This window comes from Clytia hemisphaerica, unplaced genomic scaffold (genome assembly GCF_902728285.1).
Source record: "Clytia hemisphaerica strain Z4C2 unplaced genomic scaffold, Clytia hemisphaerica genome assembly, whole genome shotgun sequence".
Classification (NCBI taxonomy): Eukaryota; Metazoa; Cnidaria; class Hydrozoa; order Leptothecata; family Clytiidae; genus Clytia; species Clytia hemisphaerica.
The window spans coordinates 595141-616173 of NW_027103486.1; the positions used below are offsets into that span (position 1 = coordinate 595141).

Here is a 21033-nt window from a genome sequence, read left to right on the forward strand (position 1 = left end):
TCGTGCAAATACAAGTTGTGACGAATAAGTACCATTTCTCCTTTAAATACGAGTGCAGATGGCTGCACAACCTAGTGATGGATGGGCTTGCATCACCGAAGTCGAGGGTTGAGATGTCGAGATTGAGTGCATCTTCAGGAATGATTGTGCGGTGAAATTTGATGTCCTTGATTTCTTGGATCATGTCGAAGTGGGATGTCTATAGTGAGCGAAGTGAGTCTGGAAGGACGTCATCCCATTGAAGTTTGTGATTGACTAGTTCATGCAGATCAAGTTTGAGACCAGCAGTGATTGGAGTCATCTTTTCAGTTGGGTCGAAGATTTCAGATACTTTGGAGAGGCAATGTCTTCTGATAATGATATGATAATGATAATGGTATATTTCAATCTCCAAAATTTACATTTGGCTCTTCGGCTGAAAATATTATATAGCATATGTGTGCAAAGTCTAGAAAAAAATATTTATATTTATAAAATTATTATGTATACTAGTGAGATGCTCTGACCGGCTACGCTAGCAAAGTAGAGTGTTAGTAATTGTATGCAGAAGATTAACTCAGAATTGGGACGATATCTAGTCCCGCGACCAGAAGTAATAAATTCGAATGCAGCCAAACGAAGATAAAACCGGTATAGCAAGGCCTGTTTGTCATTTTCAATATTTTAAGGTGAACATAAAATAAATAACTAACTTTACCTAAAAAAAACAAAAAAACAACATAATACTGGTAGACCACCAATGAAATAGATGATGAAATATGAAATTAAGTTAGACTATACAAAATTGGATGGGAGATAGGAATTGTGAATACTATAATTGAGCTAATTGAGACTATGTAGAAAAGTGAACGAAGAACTGAATAGACATATGGAATAGATACTAAATATGAGTGCGAAGGGGTCTGTACCAGTGCCTATGAACATATCATACTGTATATAAAAATAAATTTCAAGTAACATATTTGGTTTAAAATTTTAATGAAATTAAGAAACATGATTGCTTACTGACGTAATAATATGGCTTGTGTTAGAAAAGAGATTATAATGTATCTATAATTGTGACTTGTTAACAAACTAATATGGGTATTGCAATATAAAAAGTGGAATATTAAGCAGTTCGTCATTAAGTGATTATGGGAGATATCGCATACGAGAAACTAAAGATTGAGTGTCAGTATATGTAAAACATAAGCTTATGCTGAGAAGATAGCAGAAGATATCAAGCCGAGAAAAAGCTTTAAATAAGGCTTGTACTACTGCAGGCTTCTAGCAAGAGCTTTATCTAGGAAATAATTTTTCGCCTCTTTGCAGAAAACTTTATATTCAAGTGAGTTACGACATGTAACAGGAAGGTCATTAAAAATTCTCGGAGCTTCAAATTCAAACGAGCCATTAATATTCAAAGATTCACGCAATTTTGTACCACCGATACGGTCGTTCCTAGTAATAGGTTGCTCATATTTTTCCATTGGTAGAAACTTTGGCCAAGTACCCATATTAACGGATTTCCATGCGAGTCTAGCCATACTGTAGTCCGAGCGTTCCTTTACCGGAAGCCATTTCATAGCGATGACATCAGTTTCCCGCGAATAACTCTTTCTTACAAAGCTGGCAGCGGCATTTTGTATTTTTTGTAGTTGTTTGAAAAGATAGTCTGGTGCATTGTTGAAGACAGCATTACCATAGTCCAGTTTACTTAGGACGAGGGTCTCGGCAAGCTGGCAACGAAGTCGGTACGGTAGATAACGTTTAATCAGCGCGAGACTTTTAAGTGTTCCGTAAGCTTTCGTTATCGCATTTTTAACATGGGCGTTCCATGTGAGATTTTCGTTAAACGTGACACCAAGCAGTTTGAATGACGGAACTCGCTCGATTATCATTTCGTTGTTTGATTTTATCTCAAAAGTAAAGTCGTGTCTTCGTGCCATTTGACTGGTGGCAAAGAGCATCGATTTTGTCTTTTTTTGCATTGAAGATTAAGTTTGAGTCGCGTGACCACTCCTCGATAACATTGACATCGTTCTGAACTTCTTGACTACATAGTTCAAGGTTGGCAGGTTTGGTGTGACGATAGATGCTGGTGTCGTCGGCATACTGAACACATTTGGCGTTGGTCTTAGATGCCATGTCGTGAACATAGATGTTAAAGAGGACGGGACCCAATATGCTCCCTTGCGGCACACCATTAGTGACAGTTAAGACGGGTGATCTCTTATCATCAATTTGTACGTACTGTTGTCGACTGCTGAGGTAGTTTGCAAGAATACGTAACGACTTCTTCGAGAAGTGGAGTGAATGAAGCTTTTTTATCAGAGTTTCAAAGTCAACGGTGTCAAATGCTTTCGAGAAATCGGCAAGAACAGCAAGTGTGATCTCTCCGTGGTGCATAGCTTTCAGAATGTCATTTTTGATTTTAATACATGTGGTTACAGTGCAATGGCCCTTACGAAAGCCAGATTGGTATTGTGACAAGAGTTCCTGGTGTTCAAGAAAGTTTGTCATTTGTATCATGATCATGAGTTTCTCGTAAACTTTTGATAGAATGGGTAAAATCGATATTGGACGATAATCACTTGGCTCATTCGGCGATTCAATTTTAGGAATTGGGCTGATTTTTGATATTTTCCATTGACTTGGGAAGATCGATTGTTGAATAGAGGTGTTAATGATGTTGACATATCGCGGACTGCAGATTTCATCTGTGGACAGTTTTATGTATTTTGATGGCATTTGGTCGTGACCGGTTGAGCAATCGTCCCGAAGATTTCTAATGGCTTACGAAACATCAGCGTAGGAGACTTGGGCAATGGTGAACGCGTCATCAAATTCAGGTAGATCGTCAATGAGTTGGTGAAGGAGCTGCTCTGGTTTCGGTTGTGAATTAAGTAGTCTCCCAGCAGTTGTGTTGAAATGTTGGTTGAGGGTGTCAGGCTCAGCGTGGATCTTTTGAGGATTCGGCTTGAGGATACGATGGATGGTAGACCACACCTCTTTCGGTCGTTTAGAGGATAGGGCACGACGGAAGAAAGAAGATTTGGTTACACGAATGAGAGTCTTTAGTTCATTACGAGCTTTACGGTAGAGGTTCCAGTCTCCCTCTTCGGCATCGGAGGCATGGCACTTAGCGCGGAGGTAATCTCTTTCTCTTTGTTTCTCGCCGATATTGAGATCTTTCAACCATGGAGCTGGCGGACGTGTAATTTTCTGCTTTACAAGTGGTGCATGTCGGCTAAGACAGCTAGTAAACAGTTCATTGAATATGTCAAGCTGTTCCTCGGCGGAGTCGAAGGCGTAAACTAGATTGAATGGTACTTGTGCGATATCGTTTTTAAACGCATGTATATCGAAGTTTTTTTCATTACGTATGTATTTAAACCTTGGTTCGAATCTTGGTTTCCTGAGGTTGCAGATGACGAAAGGTGCATCGTGATCACTCATTTCGCAACATGGTATCACGTGTTTGCCGACGACTTTCGGAAACGAGGTGATGATATGGTCAATGCAGGTTTTTCCTTTCCGGGTTGGTTTCTTCACTTGTTGACGTAAACCGAGACGATCTAAGGTATCTTTATATTCGTTAGCAACGTTGTAGTTCTCTTTCAGAAGATCGATATTTGTGTCACCAGTGATCACAATTGGATCAGACCAGATGGTGTGAACGTATGATATCAATATTTCGAATTTTTGAAGCCAGGCGCGTTTGTCGACATCTTCGGAACTTGGTTGATAGAAGACGGCTATAAGAAAGGGACTTTTCTTTCCCTTCACTTCAAACCACTGGTGTTCGATCGTTGTGTCCTTCTTATCAATGTCAGTTCTTGGGCGATGTTTGATACCGTCTTTAAAGTAAGCTCCAACACCACCCCCACGTTTACCATTTCTGTTATTGTACTTGAAAGGATGATAACCGGAGAAGTTGAGTTGTCTGATCAGTGCAGGATTGTCAACGAGCCATGTCTCAGAGATTGTTAGAATATCAAATTTGTGTTTTAGCAGCATGGCTTCAAGTTGGGCAGTCTTATTTTTAATAGATTGTATGTTAAGATGCGCTATGCTGTAGTTGTTTCGGTTGGCGTTAAGAAGGTCCAGCTGGATTTGGGTATTTTGTTGCTCAGGGATGGTATTGACGGTTGAAGAGTCGAATAGTAAAAAGTCTATGTCAGCATTGTTGAATGGTAATTCGGTAAGCAGACAGTCGTGACATGTCCATATATTGCGTTTCTCTGTGAAGTTTTTGACAGTTTTATAGATACATTTTACGTGAGTCGAGTTGAGACAAACCTTGCATTCCAAGTGGTACGAATTCTTACGGACAGTTTTTGCACAAACTTGGCATGCGAGCGGACCCGGATTAGTTTCGATATCACCGGAGATGAGGAGCCTGAATGTTGCTGAATGATTTGCGTAGAGATGGATCGGTGCGCAAAACCTCTGTTTGTTGTTGTGATTTTGAGGTTGAGTCAAAAAGTCTTTGTTTTGAACTTTAAAACTCGATTTCTCGTGGCTACTTCCCATTTGATGTAGAAAGAGATACACCAATACGACGAGCGCAGCTTCCTTCATCTTCTTCAGCAAAAATCAGCTCACTTCTTTTTAATTTGAGTGAGAATTTTAAGAAAAACGAATTTATTTTCACTCTTTTGACGTTAGTTTTCAAAAAAGCGTCTTGTGAGTCGAGATGGAATAGTACCTGATGATTCTATCGGTTTCTTTCCCCTTTGCTTTCGAGCAAAATTCATTTCGGAGATAGTGATGGTCAAGTGATAGTTTGTCGATCTTTGGGTACCAGAACGTTCCCCCAACAGAAATAGACTTGCCATCTTGTGAGAGAGCTTCAGGTGGGTCACTGCCACTAAAGGTAAATCCTTTGAGTCGAAAACCACTTTTCTTGACGACAATCTCTAAGCTGTCGGCGGTTTCCATGGCTTCCTGTAATGAATCTTCACCTGAAATGCAGTCGTCGACGTAAACGTCAAAGACAACTTCGTTGACGCGAAGGTATTGGTCCTTTGAGTGGTCAGCTGTCTTTCGTAGGGCAAGTTCAGCCTGGTTTCCACTTGACTTTACCCCATAGATCAAGGTTTTGATGATCTTCTCTTGAGGTGGTTGATTTGGATTGAGATCGGTTGACCACAAATACCTCTGGAGGCACCAATGGTCTTCGTTCGATTTAACCGTATTATACATTTTACTTACATCTGTATGATGACCAATGCGTCTGATACTTCAACGGATGAGGATTTCGATCATCTTATTCATGTTGTTGCGACCCTTGGCACAGATGTTGTTGAGGCTATATCCGTCGACTTTGACGGATTGATCGATAAGATTTTGTTCGACTTCCTCTTTGATGCTTATGGATTCGATGGTTTCATGATTTTTGCAATCTTTGCACGATCGACATTTGATGCAACGATAACTCACTTCGGAACCGGCAGATTCGACCTCGTGGAATCTTTTCTCTGCCTTGGAGACAAAGATTTGATCATTGTGGACGTGGTAGGTGTCTATCACCGAGTCTTTAAAGCCGAATAATGATACATCTGGGTTGATTCGATAGCCAGCTTGATACGCTCTGAGCTGACTGGAGATGAAGCTTGTTCGATTTGTGATACCGGCGTGGGCAGCAATTTGATTGAAGACACGATGTTGACCACCGATGACACCACGAGATCCATCACTGTTTTTGAAGAATGAACGATAGATTGTTAAACCTGATGGAAGATTATCTCTGGGTGGTAACGTAGATACTTGATTCCGATGATAAAATCAACACCACCTCCAATGGATCTTGGAAGTTTTGGTAATAAGATGACGTCTTGGTTGGTTTTTCTGAATTCGTCTTGGATATTTTTTTCGACTTCTTCCAATTGATGAGTTGGGAAGGCAGCTGTTAGTCGTTCCAAGCAGACGCCAGTGAATGATGCAACGGTTTGGTTGTCGAACATTGGGATGGATATGGTATACATACCATGAGGAGATTCAGTAGTGCTGTCACCGATTCCACCAAGTTGAATTGGACCAGCGTATTTTTGTGTACAGTTGCTTGGAAGTAGTCGTTGGATGGCGTTGAATTTTGAGACGAAGTCACTACATCCTGAATCGTAGAAGAGTAGGAATTGTTGATTGTGATCGTTTGAAGTTGGTAGATGGCATTGTCATTGTTGGTGGACGAATGATGGCCTTCTTGTCGATTGAAGTCCCATGTCTTTGACGAATGGTGGAAGCTGTTCTCGTTTTCTCAAGAGAATCTTGTATTGAGTGAGGAGTTGGTCGTTTTCATGCTTGTGACCCTCACATACGAGTACGTGCTTTCTGGTTGGGTACCTGCTATTGTTGTGAACTGGATTTTGACATGTAAAATTTCGTTGACAACCACCTTCCTTATGCTTGGGATGGGACAAAGACGCTCCAGGGAACAAACATTGGTAGCAAAGTCCTTTAGCCTTTAACTCGTTGAATCTTTCACGGGGGGGGGGGGGGTGAGATTGACAAACTTTTCACAAACGAAGTACTGGATGAGTCTAGAACCTCCTGGGCCGCTTGTAACGACGTGGTCGGTGGCACCACAGATATAACATAAATTTGGATCTCTTACCCCTCCTCCTGAGTGGTGTCCACTTTGAAGATTTTTAGGTTGATCTTTCTTGGGTTGGTAGTTCTTTTGATCGTCAGTTCGATTCTTGATCAACACTTTTCCTTGGGTGATGCGAATCTCCTTCTCCAGGAAACTGATGAATTTTCCCAAGAGATCTTCTCCTTCCAGGTCTTCTTCACAAGTGATTGATAACCAACGATTTTGTCTGTGTTCATCGATCACCTTGAATAACTTCTCGAGACTGTTGCTGTAGTACAATCTTCCTTCAACATTGTGTAGTTTGGCGAGTTTCATGGTGTCTTTGATGAGGCTGATGAGTTCACCAAGTGATTCGATTGTCTTCTCAAGGTTTTTGGATTTGAGTGTGAGGTTAAGTTTGTCGAATTGTTGGAGCTTCTTGTCAAGCATCACTTGTGGGTCACCAAATGATTTCTTAAGCCTCTTCCATATCTCGTCAATATCATTTGAATCCTTGACTAACAACAATGCAGTATGTTCAAGATAATTCATTTTTAACAAGTCTGGTAACAAGGAGTATTTCGAAGATGGAATTTCTCAAATTTCTCTTTGAAGGTGAAGATGTCATAAGTCGAGTCGTATTCCCCAAATTTCTTAAGTTCAATCTTTAAACAACTGTCAAGCATCATCTTGTGTTTATCAACTTCCCTTTTCTCAAGTTCAGAGTCTAGTTTAGTTTTGTAGATTTGGAATTTCTGAAGAAAAGTTTCATACCCTCCTCTTTGGCCCTGACCACCATATTGAACAAGTAGAGTGATTTTGGTGTCAAGGTGTGCGAGACGTCTTTCAAGAAGAGGGATATTGGTACTGCGTTTTGTGATGTCTGCGTCACTTAGCTCTGGAAGTTTGTCTGAGAGTTCATTCTCCAGTGATGATTTGAGGGAGGTTATGCTTGATGCTCGTCTATGAAGTCTGCAAGTTCAGCGTCAACGATCTTGTAATCGATGGCTAACGATGCAATTTCAGCAGCCATTGCGTGTGGGATAGCTACTTCTGATGTAGGAGGTTGTTCTTTCACGATTTTACAAAAGGTCTTGTAATTGATTTGGTCTTTTTTCTTCAAACAATCACTCCTTCTCATTGATTTATGGGTGTGTCAAATTGATTGGATGACGTGAACGTCAGCTTGAGTCTGTGTGCGACGGTTTGTTGAGCGTCAGCAACGATTGGTTAAATTTCGGACGACAGTTTGTTGAGTGTCGGCGACAATTGGTTTGATGTCGGACGACAGTTTGTTGAGTGCCGGTGACGATTGGTCTGATGTCGGACGACGGTTTGTTGAGCGTCGGCGAATATTGATATTTGTGCTGTTTGAATGTGGAAATATCGGACACATGTGTTCGTAACAAATGATTGATTGATATTGAAAGTATGTTCAAACTGAAAAATAAAATTGATACAAATTGATCTAAGTTGATAAATTACAAATTTGATTGAAATGTACTTTAGAAAAATTGAGTTGACAAAGCCTTGATATAAAAAATAAAGTATAGAAAATATTAGCTTACCAGCCTGCCAAATGTGAAGTGATGTGTAAAATTAATTCCAAATGTTCAAAGGTAAATGTTCAAATGAATGTAGAAAACTTTATTCAAATTTGTTCACTGATTTCTTGAAGACATTTTTCATCTCTTCATACCACACTCACGCCTTATGATATGTGATTGAATAAGAGTGCAAACAGCTGAAAAGTGAGATCTGATATGCGAGCTCTCGAATGCTCACGGGAGACATTAATTGATAAATATAAAAAACTAATTGACAAGTGATGTCATAATGACCTATGCGTATAATAAATTTTTTAAATTGCTTTTCTTATGAATATAATGATATCTTTTGCACGTTGTGCTACAGCTTGGGACTTTTTCAGGAAAATTTCATAAAATTAAGGGGTAAAATTGGTTTTTATAAAATGATTTTGGGGGGATTTTTTTCCCGAAAAATTGCAAAGTGACCCCATTTGCAATTAAGCACAAAAGTACGGTGGCTGAGAGGAGACAGCGCGTTTTCTTTTCTTTTTTGGCACGATTTCTTTTAGAAGGGGGTGCGGGGCTATACCTACGGGATATAAGTTTCGTCAAAAGCGCGGGAGGAAAAAGAATTATTACAACAAAGATGGCGGTGCACTGTGTTGAATGCGGTGCTCCTACTGAAGAAAGTGCCAAATTCTGCAGGAAATTTGGAGCAAATCAACAAAAGACAAGTCAAAGAACAAGGAAGAAGGAACAGCTACAGAAGAAGAGCCAGAAGTTACAAAAACATTGACGGAATTCACATCATCCAGGAAAAGAAAACTAGAACAAGCAAAAAAGTCAAAAGGAGCAAGTAAAAAATCAAAAGTATCATCAGTGTCAGTACCCAAACAACCTGAAATTTCTGAAAGACCTGTACAAGAGTTCAAGTTGGTATTGTTTCTTTCAAAGACAACTCATTCAATAAGAAAGGTTCGAGACTACCTGTCCAAGTCCCTAGAACAGTTTCTGCAACTGAACTGAAAGCGAAAGCAATTTTAAAATGGTCTAATCACGACCAATATTTTTGCATGGTTAAAGATTATGTGTTGTTGTATCAGGACTACAGTGAGGTTATTTTTGTCCCTGGAGGAAACAAACCTTTCCGTCTAAATGATTATAAGGATGAAAATGGTAAACCATACTCAAAGCTTGTATTTTTTATATGTCAAGAAACAGATTATCAGGAATTCAAGGTTTTTTCTAAAAAAGTGACTTTCTGACCTTTGAGGGATCAACATCTCTCTGAGCTAAGTTTTCAACCCTGTGCGGACAAACGCTAGTGCGGACAAACGTTTATGCGGACAATCGAAAAGTGCGGAAAATCTTAGTTTTTTTTTGTTTTTTTTACGGTTCCGGTTTCAGTCCTACTGCATAAAGCCGGCCGGTTTGGTTTCAGTTCTACTGCAAAAAACCAAACATTTCTTGTTTGTTTATACATTTTACAATAATTAATTTTACAAAACGCGTTAATCACTTCAGTGTGAAAGCGGAAAAATATAGCAAGACTTTTATAATATATCACTTTATAATAAAAAAATTTTTTTTTTCTAAACGCGTTAATCACTTCAGTGTGAAAGCGGATCATATACCATAATCTTGATACATAAGAGGTTTTTAAAGTTTTTAATTGTTGATAGAGGGGCTTCGGCCCCAAAGTACATTGGGCCTAGTGTACTTCTTGTTCCTGTTTGCTAATTTGAAATACCTCTGTCTGTCTAGTAATCTCTTCTTTTAATTATCTTATCTTCTCTGACACTTACGTCACCACACTATGTCAAATAGTACCAAAAGAGGTCCTCCATCTCCTCTTGATGATGCAAGTCACAACATTGAAGACTTAAAAGCTGATTTTAACTCTCAGAAGAAACAAAAAGTCCACTTTGGCATTTCCAGAATTATTAAACCACGTTCTCGTTCTAACTCACAATCCTCTACCTCTTCTAACTCTGAAAATTCTGACTTGTCTTCCTCCTCCAAATTAAAATCTCTCGAAAATAACCGCTCTTCTTCTAAATTAAAATCTTCTGAAAATAATCCTTCTTCTTCTAAATTAAATCCTTCTATAATTAAACCTCAAGAAACACACTCTGATGAAGTAATGTTAGAAACAGGCTTTGAGACCAAAAGAACACCAAAAAATCTTTTTATCCAAGAAACACCTAAAAAGAAAAAGATAAAAGTAATACTTCATGATCATTCGTTTAATAAACCCTATAATTTAGAAGACTTAAACTCTCACATTAATAATTTTTCCTTCCTTTCTGCTAAAGGATAGGAAAGCATACATAAATTACTCCCACTTTAAATCTGACACCTTTTCTTTGAAGGCAGGAGTACCACAAGGCTCCTGCCTATCACCCATTCTTTTTTCTCTCTTTGTCAGTGACATACCTAAACCAGTAAACAATAAAATTAAAATGTCTCAATTCGCAGACGACCTTGCTACTTGGGAAAGATACAAGAAAGCCTATGATTCTGAACTAGATGAATATGTTGAGATCTTATTTGACTGGTTTAGCAAATGGGGCTTAGTGGTAAATATGGACAAAACTAAACACATAAATTTTGGTACAAGTAAAATGTCAATCTGGGTCAGAAATGTTAGACTCAAAAAAGATAATAAAATAAAATTCCTAGGTTTACAACTTGACAAACAATTAAATCTCATCACACACATTACTGATAAAATTAATAAATCATACCACATATTAAACTTTCTTAGAACCCTTAAAGATTAACTTCTTTATAAAAACAACTCTCCTAGAAATATATATCTTTTTCTTCTTATCTCATACACTCTCTTTTATTCTCCTTTTATTTTTCCTTTTCTTGTATTTATAATCATATACAAAAAATTTATTCTTTTATCTTATACAAAATATTTATTCCATTCTACATAATCTTGATTAACTCATAAATGTTATTCTTTATTTTTTATATGCACCTTAATATGCATTTTCAAGCATTCACTTTTATTACGTTCTAGTAATACTTTTTAAGTCATAAGACACAAGTTTTTTCCACCAAAAACATTTTATATGTACTTTATGTACATCGTTACGTTATAGTAAACATTTTAACCCATTAAGTTAATATACATACCTTTCTTTTCTTTTATTAAATAAATCTCCCATAAAATCCATGCTTCTTCTCAACCACTAATAAACTAAAATTAATATTCTTCTAAAATCCTCTTAATCCTTTCTTAAAATCAAATTAAATCTCTTACTATCTCCATGTCTTTTCCATCTTACATATTTAAATTTTAATCAGAAATTCCACAAGTTCAGTAGGCTGGGTACAGAAACTTAATTTAACTAATTAAAATCCTCAATGGGTAAAGGTAGTTAAAAGAACTACAACACCCCTGACAACAACTTCACAGATCGGACACTGATTAGTCAGCATCATCAGAGGATGAGGAAAAAGAAGCAAGAAATTACTCACAGGGGTATTTCAATGAGTTTAATAACTTTGATATCCAGGCAGCTTCTAATGGTTTTCACAATAATGATGATTCAATCTTCAACTTGAACGCGGTTGCCCCTGTTGTCCATGCAGCTGGCACCATACCACCTTCTACCAATTCTGTATTGATGGTCCCTGCAGTCCATGTAGCTGGTTCCGTACCACCTTCTTCCAACCCTGCAGTAGTAGCTCCTGTGGTCTTCTTCTCTCGAAGAAGAGTATGGCCTGATACTTTCAAAAAACTGAACCGCGTTTTCAAAAATGGAGTCAAGGCAATAAAATGGGTTGGTCTAATTTAAGATGTACAATATAACGATTTACGATGCACGATTCGCGATCCGTGCATAAAATATGTTAATTCATGCATAATTATGCAAATAATGATTAAATATTTAGGCAACTTACAAACTTTCCTTTGCTGAAACTCAATTATTTTTGAAAACATCATTTATGTAAGATTATACAAATTATATTTAAATCATAGATTAAAAGAAAGTGAAAATCACGTGCATTCACCTTCTGTACTCTCTCTCTTTTTCATAACTTGAATCAATAGGGGAATTGTTTACCGAAAGAAAATTCTTTCTCATAATAGAGCACAAGTTTTTTGCTTCGTACATTACGGTCCGCAAAACATATTGTCTGCCAATATATTCTTTTATTTGCTTCAAGAAAGAAATTCCTACATTCGATTATGAGAGAGCAAAAATATTTCTTGCGCATTGGTCATTGGTTACTTACACTATATGTCTATTGTAAGATTATGTTCAGAAGGTAGCTTCCATTATCAACATTATGATTATGTAAGTTATTTTTTTTTCATAATTTACGGTCGTAATTATTCGTATTTCCATTACTTACTCATTTCATTTTTGTTGCATAAATTTACCGTGGTAAAAAAAAGCGAGAAAAGATTATGCCATTGTTTTAGAATTATGTTATATAATTTAAGTTTTATGATAATTATTAGGAATAATCAACATACTTTATGCATGGATCGCGCATCGTGAATCGTAAATCGTTAGATCGTGCATCTTAAATTACACCAACCCCAATAAAAGTGACATTTATTGGAGAGGAGGGAAGAGATAGGGGCGCCTCCTCAAGGAATTTTTTACCGTTGTCTTTGAAGATGTAAAGAAGTATCTTGTTTGTTGTGGGAAAGGTGATGGATACACCTTTCATCATGGTATGGAAAGGCTGAAAAGGCATGAGTATCTCCTACTAGGAGGGTCGTTTGGTCTTGCTATTGTTTATGGATGTCCAGCCCCTAGATATTTATATATTAACTGGTTGCAAGAAAGGCCAACGTCTTTTTGTGAGCATATGTGTCAACTAAATACCAGCATTTTATTTTTGGGATCACACTGTTGAATATCTTTTATCAGAAGTTGTGAAGCTGTTTTTAGTTTATTTGTTCTACAGATCTAATGTTTATAATATCTAAAGTACACTATGAACATCTTTGGTAAATACGTATGTATTTTTAGTAAAAAAACCTTTCAAACAAGCTTTGTACTGTAGTTGAAAGAATTTATGACCACTATTTGATACTACCATAGCAATCAGTATTTCTAATAAGAAATAAAGTCGAAAATTTAGCTGATTTAATTCGTGTGATTTCCGACGATCGAAGAAAGGTGGAAATCGAGCTTCCCCTCGTTTTTCGTACGAAAATCTACCATCTTGCGCAGATTGGAACAAACTGCGCATGTGCAATATGCTTTAAAGAAGCTGCTTGTCAGCTCGTCAATCCTCGCTCTTGCATACGCCTTGAACTAAGATGGCAGAAAATCAAGCGATAAAGGACGCTGTCCGACAAGTTTTGAATGAAGAGTTCAAACAAGATCAATCTAAAGCTATTGAAAAGCTGAAAACAAGATTAGACAAGAAGAGAAGCTATGACCAAATTCAGTTCAATAAGAAAGGACACGAGGAACAGTTCCAGCACACCACTCAAGTATTAGAGAATGTGGACGACGCTCTTGAGGCATTGGAAGGGAAAGATTTTGATGTTGCAAAAAACTTCCTGACTGAAGGTAAGAAACTTTTAGAAGAAAGGTTGCAACACTTACAAATCGCTGACAGGGAGGGCTGGCTAGTGCTTAAACATTATAAAAGGAATATTTTGGTTTCGTCTGAAGACATTCAGGAAAAGCATTTAAAGGACGCTCGTAAAACTGCTGAGCAGATAAAGGCCAAAATGGAACAAGAAAACAAGCCTAAAGACAGTAAATACATAAGGATGGATGAAATAACTTGTTACAACTGTAAACGTATCGGTCATATGTCAACTTTTTGTCCTTTTGTTCAAAACAAAACCCTCGCCACTCCATATACATTACGTTCGGTACGCCACTGGGGCTACCATATTTGTTTATGTCTTTATCGCTACCCTTACGGTAGCCGAGTCCAGGGACCTTCGAGTTTTATCTTTCACTTTCACTTAGTCAAGAAGCTGTTGTATTTTTACTGAAACTTTGTTGTTGATTTCCTGTGTGTAATCCGAACTACTGGCGTGGTGATAGGTGCGAGATTACTCCCACCACATCCAACGAAGTTCTTACTTACATTCCAACGTATATTTTGGCAGGATCAGGCAGATATTAACGGATTTGTCCACCAACATATTCAGACATAATGGCAACCCACAGGGCACCAAAACAGTGGTCCCTGACTAAAGTTGAGACTGTAAATAGCTTCGAAAATTGGAAAGAGAACTTGAAATATGTTTTATCTTTGGATCCCTCCCTCGCACCATTCCTTGTGAGTGGATTCACCTGGGACAAGAAAACTAGAGCAGCCCTTAACCGAGGCTTCACTGATGACCCAGAAACTGTCGCTGAAGCAGTCCGTAAAACTGCTGCCCAAAAAGTAACCCATCTTGAACTGATGCTAGGCCAAATTGCGAACTATTGTCCTGTGATTTCAAGGAAAACTATTGTTAAAAGTCTACGTCAATTGAATCAATCTGGCAAGTTATACGTGCGCACTATGGCTTTCAATCCAGCGGAGCCCACTTTCTCGACCTAGCTGACATCAAGCTCGAACACGGTGAACGACCGGAAGACTTATTCCAACAGCTCATGGCCTTCACTGAGGACAATTTGCTTACCCCAGGAGGAGGAATTTCCCAACACGGTGATCAACCTACAGAGGAAGAGGAATTGACGCCCTTCTCGAGAACATTGTCGTATTATTATGGTTGAAATTGACCCATCCAGACCTCCCGAGACTAGTTAAACAACGTTACGGTACAGAACTACGATCTAGAACACTTGCTAGTATAAAATCTGAGATTTCTCAAGCTCTAGAAACTCTACTTGATGAAATTAACACTGCAAGTGATGCCAGAGTCATGAGAACATTTAAAACTCAAAGAGGTCAATACCGTCCCCAGTCTTCATCCAAAGACCCAAAACGCCAAACCAAACCGACATGTCCCCTTTGTAAACAAGCCGGCCGTCGCTCTACTGACCACCTTCTTAGTACCTGCAACTTCCTACCAGAGTCTGATAGACGTTATATCACACGAACCAGACTCCTTGCTACACTTGACGATATTGATTTAGATGATACCGACGACACCGAACAACTACCTGAAGAACCAACCCCCACCAGTCGTTCAGTTACACTAAAGAAATCTTCAACCGTTCAACGTGTCAAAGTTGGTCAATCCCCCTTCATTAATGCTTACCACCATCATGAACCTGTCACAGTAATCCTCGACTCAGGAGCTGAAACCAACATGATACGTGAATCCGTTGCCATGAAATTGAACGCAAAGCTATCTAAAAGTAACCAACACGCCCTTCAAGCTTACGGACAATCATCCTTACACGTAAAAGGAGAAACATGTTTGACTTTATCTCGTGCAAGCGAAACTTTCCAACTTGAAGCACTCATAGTCGAAAATTTAGATGTCGACATTCTAGGAGGTGTTCCGTTTATGGAAGTCAATGGCATTACGATAAGACCTTCCAAACAACAAGTCATCCTTGCAAATGGATCCTCCATCCGGTATGACCCACCTTCGAAGAACCCACCGCAATTACGCCTTACAACCACAACCCTGAGAGCCCCTTCGACCACAACAGTTTGGCCAGGTGATTATATCGAACTTTCTTCTCCCTTTTCATCATTAACCGACTCGGCAATCGCATTTGAGCATCCAGTCTCCTTCCGAAAGCTGGCCCTCCCCAGACATCGTGGAAACCGTTAATGGTATGCTTCGCATCACAAATAACACATCACATCCAATCAACATCAGAAAGAGCCAACATATTGCCCAGATTGCACCTGCCTTCGTTTCACCAGCTACTACAGAGACCAATCACTCATCACCAAGCCCGTCTAGTTCTACTGGAATTCAACTCCATTACAAAGCCATTCAAACTGATCCAGAAGGTATACTACCAGAAACTGTTCGTAGCAAATTCCATGAACTTCATCAGTCGTTTGCTGACACGTTTAACCCTAAGTTTCCTGGATACAACGGTAATGTAGGCCCACTGAAAGCCACAGTTAACATGGGTCCCGTAGAGCCCCCCTCGAAGAAAAGGACGCTTACCACAGTATTCAAGAAATAAACTTGATGAACTTCATTCTGAATTTGACCGCCTCGAATCCCTTGGAGTCTTCAAACGCCCTGAGGAGTTGGGGATTACCGTCGAATACCTCAACCCATCCTTCCTCGTTAAAAAGCCTTCTGGAGGCCACCGCCTGGTCACATCCTTCACCGAGATTGGCACTTACTCCAAACCGCAACCATCCCTGATGCCAGATGTTGATTCAACTTTACGAAAGATTGGACTTTGGAAGTATTTAATAGAAACTGATTTAACTGGCGCTTTTTTAAAATCCCGTTAGACAGATCATCACTTAAGTACTGCGGAGTTGCTACCCCGTTCCGTGGTATAATAGTTTATACAAGAAGCGCTATGGGAATGCCAGGGTCCGAAACCGCCCTGGAAGAATTGATGTGTGCTGTACTAGGCGACCTTATCGTTGAAGGTTGTGTAGTCAAAATTGCTGACGATTTGTATTGTGGCGGAGAGACACCAGACAAACTTTTGAGAAATTGGGAGAAAGTTTTATTAGCCCTCTCGAACTCTTCCCTTCGTCTCTCAGCTTCCAAAACTGTTATCGCTCCGAAGTCGACCTCCATCCTTGGCTGGAAATGGCAACAAGGAACCCTAACCGCTACCACTCACAAACTGACTGCGTTATCTACTACACTTGTGACCCACCTAAGACTGTTAAAGGTCTCCGCTCTTTTATTGGCGCATTCAAAGTACTTTCGCGTGTTATACCTTGCTGTTCCAACTTGCTATCGCCCCTGGAAGAATCTGTTGCCGGCCGCACATCAGCAGAACCCATAACCTGAGACAACAACCTCCTTTCGAATTTCAAGAAAGCAAAACAAGCGTTTAATGACCCAAAGACAACCCATCTACCTCGCCCAGATGACCAGCTTTGGATCGTAACCGACGGCGCCGTCAAGACCCACGGCTTAGGGGCCACCCTCTACACCACCCGAGATGACAACAAACCCCTCCTGTCCGGATTCTTCAGCGCTAAACTCAAGGAACGCCAAATCGATTGGTTCCCATGCGAACTAGAAGCTCTCTGTATAGCAGCTTCAATTAAACACTTAAGCCCGTACATCGTCCAATCCAACCATAAACTTTGCGTTTTGACAGATAGTAAACCGTGTGTCCAAGCTCATCAAAAGCTCTCAAGAGGCTCATTCTCGACAAGTTCCAAACTCACCACCTTCATGTCTGCTGCCAGCCGATACCAAGCCTTAGTTCGCCACCTCAGCGGTACCGCCAATACACCCTCTGACTTCACATGCCGTAATGCAGAGGAATGCCTTGATGACTTGTGCCAAGTTTGTCGTTATGTTTCTGAAATTGAACAATCTCACGTCAGAGCAGTTTCGGTAAAAGACATTATTTCCGGAACCGTGAAGTTACCATTCACCACTAGATCCACATGGCGTTCCGTCCAAAGTGAAGATCCTGACTTACGCCGTACACACGCTCACTTAACCCAGGGGACACGTCCATCCAAGAAAGCTACCAACATCCGCCACGTAAAGCGCTCTCCAGTCTGCAACCATTGCCAGAGACGGTTTACTCGTCGTTCGCCAAGAGGAACCGTTTGCTCCAACCGTGGAACGCATCGTCATCCCACGTAACTCCCTCCCTGGATTACTGGCTTCGCTTCACATTCGATTAGACCTAAAAACGATCAAACATGCTTCAGAGCCTCAAACAACATCTGCATCTCCAACAACTGTTGGTTCTCAATTCGCGTCCGATGTCATTCGCCGAAACAAACAGTTCATTCTCGTCCTCCGTGAATACGTCACTTCATTCACGACCTAGATCATCATCGACGGAGAAGATAAGATCTCCCTTCGTAACGCCATCGTCACCCTCCTGTCACAAGTTCGTTCGCCTGACGGACCCCAAGCCACCGTCCGTGTAGACTCCGCTCCTGGTTTCCAGGCCCTTCGGTCAGATTAAATCCTCACGAAGTACAGTATCGTCATCGACGTCGGATCCACAGATCTGTAAAGCCCGAAGGGCTAGATTTGCGACTTTTATCGAAAAGTGAAGCCTAGGTTTGGAAGGATTTCCTACCAAAGTCACGTGACTAAAATATGCAATTTCACCGGTTTGAGAGATGTGAAATAGCGTTTGCCGCCTACTTTTTTTGATCTCGCGCTCCGAAAACAATTAAAATGCTAGATCCTATCCATCGGCACGAAATTTAAAAAGTCAAATTTTGGCTTCACTTTTTTTTGCTGGAGAAAGCTTAAAGTTGCCTATCTAGCCCTTCGGGCTTTACAGATATCTGTGGTCGGATCCCCTAAGAATAAGAATAAGAATCCTGTTGCCGAGAAAACGGTACAAGAACTTGAACTAGAACTGTTAAAGCAAGACCCCTCTGGGTCTCCTATTAACCAACTTTCCCTCGCCGTTGCCATCCCACGTCTAAACTCACGCATTCGATCACGTGGGTTATCTACACTCGAGATGCTGACCTAACGCAACCAATTCAGCAACACACAGATCGCCGTATCCGACAAGAAACTTATCGCTATCCAATCATCTTCCAAGGATACCAACCATTCCTTCAGCGAAAACCCAACTGACGAGCAAATGGCCTTCGTCGACCCAACTCCACCTCAACCGGTTGCAATTCCCCCTGAATTGACAGAGCCACCCAGTCAACCAACGGTTCCTGTCCCTGTGACCAACGATGACGTTACACTACGACCAACCAGAAAGCGACAACCTCCCAAGTACCTCAAAGTTTACGATCTGAGTTATTAACGCAATTGAACTTTCTTACAAAGTCGATTAGCTATATGTATATGTATTTTTTACAAAAGACAGAAGGCAGTCACGCCACTCCATATACATTACGTTCGGTACGCCACTGGGGCTACCATATTTGTTTATGTTTTTATCGCTACCCTTACGGTAGCCGAGTCCAGGGACCTTCGAGTTTTATCTTTCACTTTCACTTAGTCAAGAAGCTGTTGTATTTTTACTGAAACTTTGTTGTTGATTTCCTGTGTGTAATCCGAACTACTGGCGCCTAATATTCCTTCCACTAAAAGTAGCTCTTCATCGTCGTCATCAAAAAGATCACCTACTTCAACATCAAAAAGTCAAACTGGGAAATGATTTAATTTCATAAATGAATAAATGTATTCAAAGTTGGACAGTTTCTTTTCGTAGAACTACGTGTTCGTTAATTTTCTGGAAAAAATTGCGTTATATTTGATAAAGATACAGTTTGTTTTTCTCATTTATGTGTTTTCAAACACTTTTTCATACAGCGAATTTGTTTTGCAATTTTTACTTTGTCATTTAATTCAGAGTTCTGGGAGTTCAAACGATCAGAGGAATACCCTGTCACTGGGAAAATATCACAATTTTCAAGCTTTTGGAAAAAAGAATTAAAAGCACCATCTCTATTGTCTAATATAACAGATCATGGATATAAATTGCAATTTGTGAGCACTCCTCCTTCTTGTTATGCCAAAAATAACGCTTCAAGCCTGAACAATACAGCTTTTGTTGAAGAGTCGATCGAAAAACTAATTAAGGATGGTCACATCAAGCAAGTAAAAGAAGCTCCTTTTTGTGTGAATCCTTTGACTGTAGCAAAAAGAATGAAAAATTACGACTTGTTATTGATTTGAGGCACATCAACTCTTTTATCGATCCACCGAAATTTAAATATTAGGATTTGAAGACTGCTGCAGTCAGAGTTTTCTCGGTTTCGCGTGGAGCTTCAAAGGTATTTTGTTTTTTGTGTCCTGCCTTTTTATTTTAAGGTTAAACCCTAATTCTACCATACTATCGGAGATACATAAACTTCATATATGTACTTAGTTTTTAACTATTTCGTTGGATATTTTGTCTTTTTGCTTTTATCAATAGTAATGTCAATTATAGCCGTTGTAACCGTTAGCGTTACGCTCTAAACATTAAAAAATAAATGAGCGAGTAAGAAAAACGCTTGAAATAATTTAGAAACGATTCTCGATTTTCTTTTTTTAGTTCTTGACGAAACAAGCCAGGGGTCTTTTAAGATGGAGCCTCCCCTAACTAGGAGTGCAAAATGAAAATTCAAATTGATTCAATCGAATTTTTCGACTTGGTTTGGTCTTGTTCCATTCAAGGCTATATTTCCAGCAGATTTGGAACATTATTCGGATTTTCTAAGAACCAAGGCCTGAAATTGTAATATTAGAGAAAAATTGATAAAGTGTTAAATTAATTAAGATTTTCGCAAAAATGTACGCGCCAAAATGGAGAATCTACAGTACGGAGGTCTAATAGCCATAAAAAGGGAGTATCGAGTGTTTTACCTTTTTCCCTTTACATAAAAAAAAGAAGCTATATCCTCCAAGTCAAATCCTTATAAAAAAGTTTCCAAAAGGCGGACATTAAATTAGCGGAGTTTCCATTTAGCGGACAAAGTTTTCTGCACGAAAAGGCATAGACCCTATATATTTTCCTCTCTAATTAAGTAGCGGACATCGAACATCAAACTGCGGTTATATACATAAAATTTTAAGATTCGAGCGATTCATTTAAATCATTTTGATACTTCTATATAATAATAGCCATTTGTGTGAAGCCATTTTTGCATCGTTTTGATTCTCGCTAGCGATTTTAGATCTCCGTCTGTCTTTTTCCGGGGGATATGTTTTATATTTTTAGCAACCTTTTTTAGCCTAAAACATGATGTTTTCGGTAATTCTTGCCCCATGACTAATATAAAATCGATAGCAATAGAGCGCGTAAAACTTATGCATTCCTCAATATTGAATTTTGAGTAATCTGCTATTTTTTTTAATTTACGATATTATCAAAACTTTCAAAAGCGTCTCTGCGTTCTTCAGAT

At 39.3% G+C, this 21033-nt stretch overlaps 3 protein-coding genes across 4 annotated transcripts in view; all 3 read right to left on the minus strand.

The window, feature by feature from the left end:
• LOC136798636 (protein dispatched homolog 1-like) overlaps positions 1-21033 on the minus strand; it is a 249251-nt gene that overhangs the window by 66687 nt on the left and 161531 nt on the right. The gene's annotated exons all lie outside the window — the stretch shown is intronic.
• LOC136798654 (uncharacterized) lies at positions 200-1880 on the minus strand. The gene is made up of 2 exons (XM_067055299.1): positions 1387-1880; positions 200-350 (listed from the first exon to the last, which is right to left on the minus strand). Exons 1-2 carry the CDS (start codon positions 1878-1880, stop codon positions 200-202), a joined length of 645 nt encoding a protein of 214 aa, XP_066911400.1.
• LOC136798655 (uncharacterized) lies at positions 4654-5187 on the minus strand. Its single transcript, XM_067055302.1, has one exon. It carries the CDS (start codon positions 5185-5187, stop codon positions 4654-4656), a length of 534 nt encoding a protein of 177 aa, XP_066911403.1.